The 8322-nt window shown below is 43.7% G+C and overlaps 1 protein-coding gene across 1 annotated transcript; it reads right to left on the reverse strand.

Annotated features, from left to right (window-relative positions):
- Nucleotides 1–2472: 2472 nt before the first annotated feature.
- On the reverse strand, nucleotides 2473–7465 carry LOC115578205 (somatostatin-2-like). The gene is made up of 5 exons (XM_030411074.1): nucleotides 7448–7465; nucleotides 4856–5006; nucleotides 4592–4764; nucleotides 2704–2922; nucleotides 2473–2619 (listed from the first exon to the last, which is right to left on the reverse strand). Exons 1-4 carry the CDS (start codon nucleotides 7448–7450, stop codon nucleotides 2716–2718), a joined length of 534 nt encoding a protein of 177 aa, XP_030266934.1. The 5' UTR covers nucleotides 7451–7465; the 3' UTR covers nucleotides 2473–2619; nucleotides 2704–2715.
- Nucleotides 7466–8322: the final 857 nt, after the last annotated feature.

An 8322-nucleotide genomic window follows, 5' to 3' on the forward strand; every position in this document is an offset into this window, starting at 1 on the left:
ATCGGACTCAGACTGTAAACTGTGTCCAATCAGCTGCAGAGACACAAACTGATGAGACCAGCTGATTACGGCCTGACACGACACGTTCAGGGACACAAACCAGCGTGGGACAAACGCACGAGGTGACAAACGCAGCTCCTCACCTGTAGTCATACAGAAGAAGCGACGGAGGAGTGATGTCATCACCTTTGGAGCGCTCTGATTGGTCGATGACAGCGGGTTCAGCGTCTGGCTGAAGGGCACGTCAGCAGGATTCAGACCTGCACCTGCTGACAGGAGAGTCGTCCATCACCGTGGAAACAGACTGTAAGCACCAGCTGACAGACTGAGATAACACACACACACACACACACACATGCACACACACACACACACACACACACATGCACACACACACTCACACACGCATGCACACACACACTCACACACACACCTGTTCCACCTGATAACAGTTTCAATCTGTTTTCAATTATTTCCAGTTTCTGTCAGTTTGCAGAGCGACTGCAGCTGTTTATTGAAACTTTAATTGTTTTGAAACTATTTGAATTGTTTATTTATATATTTGAGTTTTGACATGTGACAGTTTGAGTCTCACTCAGAGTTTATACTGCTTTTAATTCTATTTTTGCTTTGACTTTAATCATTAATTTACATAGTTCTTCTTCAATCACGTCGACTTTTTGTGTTTTTACATTTTCCTGTTCTTCCTTCTGGTTTTAGAGTTTATTCTGTAATTATTGTCTTCATGAGTTAAAAACACTTAAACTCTGTTTTTTAAAGGGGAAATATAAGTGAAGTTTATTATTTATTATCATTGTTATATTATGAATGTAAACTGTAGAAATGTATGAGAACTAATCTGTTATAGTTCGGTCACATGAATGAGACAGAACGGACCCTGCAGTTAGAATAAAGAAACATTTGAACATTATTCTGACATGATTTTTGTGTCAGTGAAGTTTAAAAACCACATTAACGATTCAGTCGTAACGTTTATATGTTCAGTGGCTCCTTCAGTAATTAATATCTTGTATCTGAGTTTTCCTTTATGACGCAGATGGAGGGCGGTGTAATCACTGATTCATTTGTTGTGATTAATTCAGTAATCAATGAATTAATCAATCAGTCGAGGTGATGCTTCATAACATCTCTCATGTGGAAACGCTGCACACTTAAAATAAAATGTTCAACAAAAGAAGGAAATGAAAAGACACAAACACACCGTCTTCCTCCTCCCTCTGAGCGTCCCTGAACGCACCATGGACACACACACTTATATTCACACGTCAGCTTTATTTTATTAACCAGCTGGACTTCCTGTAAAAGGTCACATTTAAAGTTTCCTGCAGAAGAGAAATTCACATATTTATCTTTTAATACAAAAATCAGACTTTATGTTCTCAGCGGTTTTAATGTGTCCTGCACACTTCACACTTTATCACAGAAATATTGTGTGTTTGTGTCTGCGACATAAAGCCAAAGCTCACGATTAATGTGCTGTTGACAGTTGTCAATAAAGATCATTTGAAAGCCCGAGGCAGGTATTAGCAACAATGCTAACACGGGTGAAACGAGGCGTGTTCAGTTGGTTCAGTCTGTCACACTGTGGCTATAAGTCGCTCACCAGCTCCTGCAGCTGCGGAGCAACGCGAGCCAGCGGAAGCAACAAACTCCTCTTGATTTCATTCGTTCCTGCTGGATGGACAGCATCGACCAACCCCGGGGCTCGGATGTTGACAGTGGGCGGGGCTTCAGTTTAGTTTACTTAAGCGAGGCGTTAAGTCTTTAAAGACACGTCTAAGTGATGTAACACACACACACACACACTTCCTCCCCACAGTGGTTAATGTGTTGAGTCAATATTTGCTCTCTCTCTCTCTCATCTCCATTAAAGGTTAATTTGACTCGACCCTCACACTGTTCAAACACTGAGACCTGCTGCTGTTTACACACACACACACACACACACACACACACACACACACACACTGATCACTCCCAGAACACGTGCACTCTCTCTCCCGGACATCGTGTCCTCTCCTGATATTTCTGGATGAAACCTGTTTTCTAATAAATGATGTTTTATTATTTTAAGCAGATTAAAGTGTGACACTGGTGAAGCTCAGTGGTTCTGATTTATCAGGATACATGTTCTGTTGAGGTTCTGTTGAAAATGTTCCCTGTGAGACAAAGGTTCTCCATCATATGAATCAGAACCAGACGGCGTCGACCAAAACCAGCTGAACTGAAGTGTCACTAAACATTATGTCATTATTGATCGATCACATCTTAATAATCATTCATGTGCTGAAGAGGAGACTGTGGCCAGCAGGAGGCGCTGCTCAGCCCACACACAGTTCTTCTCCCAGAACCTTTAATCCAAACAGGTTCTGGATGTGCTCAGACTCTATAATCTCTGATCTCATCCACACCCTCATTCACACCGTGGACAGACGGAGGCGGAGCCACAAACTTGATTTCTCTCTTTAATTGATAATTACATTAATTACTCAGGTTCACTGCAGCCACGCAGCTGCTGATTGGTCCGTCCAGGCGCTCAGGTGAAGGTCAGGGGATCTGGGATTGGTCAGTTGAGTCTTGGTGAGGGCGTGGCCTTAGCTGGGAACAACAAAACAACAAGGGGACAGGTGAGACACAGAGCTCAGGTAACCTGGGCGGGGCTTAGAGGAGGCAGCTGGGTACCTGGGCGGGGCTTTAACAGGAAGTGAAGCCCTTCCAGTAGAAGTTCTTGCAGCCGGCTTTGCGTTCGCGGGGGGGCAGGTTGTTGGGGGCGTCGACGGACCGCTCCAGGTTCATCCTTCCTCCTGTTGCCGTGGATACGACCTCAGCCTCCCGCTGGGCGTCGGCCTCTGGTAGAGACATCTGAGCCAGCAGGTCCTCGACCGCACGTTTACTCCACTCCTGGAGATCAGGCGACAACGTCAGGGAGTAAAATACCTTTAAACAACAACTGTAATCACTCAGGAGCTGTTCTGGAGCTTTTCATCGTATCACATGATCTTCTTCAACACAGCATCGACGCTGACTCCGAGGTGATGAAGGAAACATTGGTCTTTTTAAAGAAATGAAAACAGTTTTTAACACCATTCCTTCACGACCTGAACCCGGAGCGAGTCTGCGGTCCGTCAGCCGGCAGCAGGTCGGAGGAGCTGCTGCGGTTCAGAGAGGACGTTTCTTCTTTTTAATATGTTGGGTTCAGCCTCCTCCTGTAATCACAGATGCCTCCGACCTGCAGCGTCTCTCTCAGCCGGCGGTCCATACAAACATTTAGCGCTCAATCAGGCTGAAACAACAACAGCTCTGCGTCCTCGCTGCTAATCTGCTCCTCCATCCTCCTCCTGTCGCCTCCTGTCGCCTCCTGTCGCCTCCCTGACATAAATCTTTCATGTTTTTAATGTTTTTCTGTTAAGTACTGTTTCACTTCTACACATCCACATAGAATGTTCTATAAGGTCCATCATGTTTTCTATGTAAAAGTCATCTGTCAGTGTTGTAAGTTCTACTGCTGTTACTTCATCTGATGTTACTCCTGCTCGTGTATTTAAAGGAGTAGTACGTGATCAGAATATTAATATTTACAACATTAATGAGATAATAATACAAACTGTCTCCATCAGTGAATAAACCAGCTGTAAGGTCCCACAACACCGTTTGAAGCTAGAAAGGTGGCAGGGTCCGCCACATATACACAAAGTAAAGCAGTATAACTGTGTTGTCCTTTGAGGTCAGTCTGTTTGTTCGTTGACATATATTAGACTTTATATTGGACTTTATTCAACTTCTTTTGTAAAAGGACACATTTAAAAAGGAGCCGGACTTTTATATTATTATATATTACTGTCTGATGTTCAGAAGTTCAGGTTCCACTCCGTGTGCTCAAACAGCTCGGGTCAGAACTTTTTAAAGCATTTTAATGTCCTTATTTGTGCTCGCAGGACGGACAGGTCTGCTGTAGAACATTCACACAGGTCATAAATTCTGTTATTATACATAATGAGGACAACCTGACTGAATGATGATGATACTGGTGGGACATGATGTTGTTCAGGCCTGAAGCCGCTGCAGTAAACCGCTCTGTTGGTTTGTGAGCATGAAAATCATCTGCGATCAATAATCAATGATGCGTTTACATGATTTTATATCTGAACAGCTGAGAGAGCCGAAGACAAATATCACGAGTCACACTGAAGCTTTTAGTGAACGAGCTGTTTGAATAAAGTTCTCGTCGGCTCAGAATGACGATGGAGAACCTCAAGGTCCAGTTTCAGGTCCTCTCAGTATCAGAACGCTGTCAGATAAATTCTGTCTGATCTGAAGACGTAACGTTTCCTCTGATGGAGAAACCGGGCTGAGCTGCAGAACTCAGGTGTTTAATATTTTGGTGTATTTACATTATAAATACGGTTTTTCTTTTGTACCTGAAGCTGTTTTTGAGTTTTCTATTCAGTTTCACTTTGATTTAAACGTATTTAAACTGAAACCCAGAGGCTGTGGTTCTGTCCTGATGAAGACTTTACACCAAACAGCTCAGTAGAAATGGAGCGTTCTGATTGGCTGTCGGCGCTCTCACCTGTGACAGGAGCCCGGCGCTGCGAGCTCGTTGCAGCAGCCGGTGCTGATGCAGCTCCAGGTTCAGGTCCTGGTTCTGGTCCTGGTCTCTGTCAAGCTGAGAGGAAACGCCTGGAGCGCACAGAACCAATGCCACAAGAGCCAAGATGGCGGGACAACGAACGCACTGCATACCTGCGGAAATATCAGGAGGAGAAGAAGAAAAGACACGGTGAGGTTCTGACGGAGGAAACCAAACATCAGGACAAAGAGGAGAAGCTCCTACTGTCGGCTGGTCTGGTGTCTTCTGCTGGGCCGGGGTCTGGTTCTGGTTTGTCTCTGGTCCTGGTGCTCCTGGGCGCTGCTCTTTTGAAGCCCGATGCTCCGCCCCCCCGGGTCACATGATGCAGCGTGTTTGATTGACAGCTGGCGGGCTGCTGCGAGGCGATGAAGGAACGCTGACAGTCGAGTCAAACACGCGTCCATTAGGCCTTATTGACTTTAAATGGAGTCTGAACAATAAAACAATAAAACTATCAGCAGCCGCAGCGCTGAGCAGCCGCCGGCGCTCATCTACTACAAACACAACGGCAGAATGTCCGGCTGAAGAGGAGAGGAATTAACGGAGCGTTCAGAGGATTAGCAGACTTCATTAGCACTCGCTGATATCTCCATTAAACAAAGAGGCAGCAGCAGCGGAGAGCCGCCCACTCAACATTTAGAGAGAACAAACACAACGCTGCTTCGCTTTAATTCCACTTTTTATGAGTTCAAAATGTTCTGCTGAGGAGAGACGGCTGGATGTGACATCGGGGAATCCTGGCGCTCCGAGTTTAACAGAACCGTGAAGGAAAACGCCGAGAAGAGTTCAGAGACATCATCGGGACATCGCTTCGCAAAGACATCGGCCCAAAGGGTCAGTGTTCAGTACCGCTTCAGGACTCAGGGCCAGTGGCAGGAGATCCAAACTCACCGTGGTCCGGTTCACTGGTTCTGATGGAGTCGTCTCAGATTCTGAAGACTATCTTTAACTAAAACAGGAAACACAAAAATCAAAGCGAAGACACTCGACTGTGAACCAGAGACACAACAAACACACACATTTATCACAGCTTCTGTCCAAAGTCACTGACAGTTCATTCACACTGATGGTGGCAGAACAGGACCAGAACACCAGGTCCAGTCTGGGGTTCAGTATCTTGCCCAAGGACACTTCCACATGCAGACCAGGGGAATCAAACCAGCAACCTTCTGATAAGAAGACACTGGCTCTACCGCTGAGCATCACGCCTGAAAACGTGAACATAAATGAACCCACTAATCATGAAGGTGAACTCGTGTGATGTAGAGCAACATCAGCGTGTCACACAGAACAACATGATGTCATCATCTTAATAACCCGTTTGTTTGGAGGCTGACAGGCGGCGTGACGAGTCTGACGTGTTTGTGTTTCTGTCCGCTGGAACGTGACGTACGTGAGGACGAGGAGACGCTGCAGGACGTCCTCATGATTCATGGTAATGAGACACTGTGCTTTAAGCTGTCAAGAACCAGAAACAGCATGAATCAGTTCTGTGCTTCCCCCGGTGAAGGTGCACCAGGCCGTGCTGGTGAGACAGGTGCAGCTTTGACCTCCCAGTTTGAAGGTTGGTGGTTTAAATCCTGTCGTCATGTTTTCTTCTTTTTTCTATAAAGACCTTTTATTTTCTCCAGTGTTGAGCTCATTATCATTTTTCTAATTTCTCATTTGAAACACAGAATTGCAAATAATCTGGTGTAAATAAACGTATTTTCATCACGCAGACATCTGTCAGACATTTGACGGTTGCTGCGGTGCCACAGTGATCTGCAGCTTCAGACTGGTGTGTGTCTGAACACCGTCATCTGAAAAACTTCACACTCGGCCTTCATTTTTCACACGTCGAGATTTCAGAGTTGGTTTTCTTGAATTTCAGTCAGAATCCTCGAGCATTCGCTTGGAAAAACCATGGACGCCTGCAAGTCTGTGAACTGAAACTGCAGCAGCTGATTATATTAATAATAATAATTAATTGATTAACAATCTCTATAAATTATCAATTTAATTATGATAATTAATATTGAATATTTCATTAAAATGTATCTGTTATTAGATTAGTCAGATTAGAGCACGAGGCAACAGGAGGAGCAGGCTCGCACTGTATGTTAGCAAAGATCGTTGTTACGGCACGTTTACAACACAAACTCAACATAAAGTGAAAGGCCAGCAAGCAATGATATGTTTAAAAAATGTAAACTCAACATCTGTACGTAAACTCAACATCTGTACGTAAACTCAACATCCGTACGTAAACTCAACATCCGTACGTAAACTCAACATCCGTACGTAAACTCAACATCTGTACGTAAACCTGACACACGTATGTAAAAGTCACATCTGTATACTGACACACGCACATGAACCTGACACCTGGCGTGCAGGTAGTGGAATGGTTAGAGCACATGCCACATAACGCAGCGGACTCTGGTTCGAATCCCGGCCAGCAGATCTTTGCTGCATGTCACACCCCCGTCTCTCTCCCATTTCAAAAATCTGTCCACTGTCTAAATAAAGGTGTCTGTGCCTGAAAAAATCTTAAACAAACAAACAAAAAAACAACCTGACATCTGTACATTAATCTGATATACGTACATAAATCTGATATACGTACGTAAACCTCACATACGTACGTAAACCTCACATCTGCACTTGAACACAACATCTGTTCGGAATCCTGACAACTACACTTAAAGTGAAACTCTCGCCAAAAAGCAACCGAGGCTTTATTTGTGATTGAATAAGAGTCAAACCTTTGTGTAAAAGCATAATTACGATGAAAGAGGCACTTTTAAGATTTACCATAGTTTCGTTTTCAGCAAGCTGATTTTCAATCAGGATGGAGGCACTTTTACGACAGCATCAAAATCTCTCTGTTTAAAACAGTAAGAAGTCTCGACACAACATGAAACTTTGCTGGTAGCATCACCAGGGTCTCTACACATGAACACGAGCATTGAGAACATTGGGCCTCATTCATGAACCGTTCTTACAAACAAATTTGTTCTTAAGTCCCACTTACGAAGATTTTACAAAGATTGTGGCATTCGTGAATTTTTTCTTATCTAGGATTTTTTCTTAGGCAAGAACAAATCCTGCGAACACTCAGGAGAACTCTTACGCACATTTCAGTGCTGAAATGTTGGCATGGTTGTGTTTTCTTCTCTTGTGTAGTTCAATAAAATCCAATATTACAGTGATAATTCTGTCATATTTATTCATTTATTTATTTATTTCATATTTTTGGTCATTTACAAATAATTTAAATTCTAAAATAAATTAAATGTGCCAATGATTTAAGATAAATCAAGTAAATTGGAAACATGCCATCAATTAGTAACCCCCCCTCCCTATTTATACGTGGCATTTCTCCATCCAAGGCCCGCAAAACAATGGCATATATATTGCTCCTGCGGCTTTCATCAATGTAAGAACACAGCTGCGAACAATTCTGAGGCTTACGAACGAGTTGGTGAATCTGACGTAGGGTTTTCTTAAGGAACCTCTTAAGAACAACTTAAGAAAGAATCTAAGAAGATTCTTAAGAAGATATTGGTGAATGAGGCCCATTGTTTGTGTACACAGAGTTTATTAAAAAGAAGGTTTTTCAACAACTCACTTTAGCAGCTGTATCTCCGGCGCGCCGCCGTCATGGCAGATAAAAAGAGTCGATCACC

The sequence above is a fragment of the Sparus aurata genome, unplaced genomic scaffold, assembly GCF_900880675.1.
Source record: "Sparus aurata unplaced genomic scaffold, fSpaAur1.1, whole genome shotgun sequence".
NCBI lineage: Eukaryota > Metazoa > Chordata > Actinopteri > Spariformes > Sparidae > Sparus > Sparus aurata.

What these genes read in the sequence shown, in the direction of transcription:
- LOC115578205 (XM_030411074.1), bottom strand. An exon ending in AGACACCAGACCAGCCGACA is followed by an intron (nt 4,765 to 4,855) that starts GTAGGAGCTTCT and finishes ATATTTCCGCAG; the next exon opens with GTATGCAGTGCGTTCGTTGT. An exon ending in GCGCCGGGCTCCTGTCACAG is followed by an intron (nt 2,923 to 4,591) that starts GTGAGAGCGCCG and finishes CCTGATCTCCAG; the next exon opens with GAGTGGAGTAAACGTGCGGT.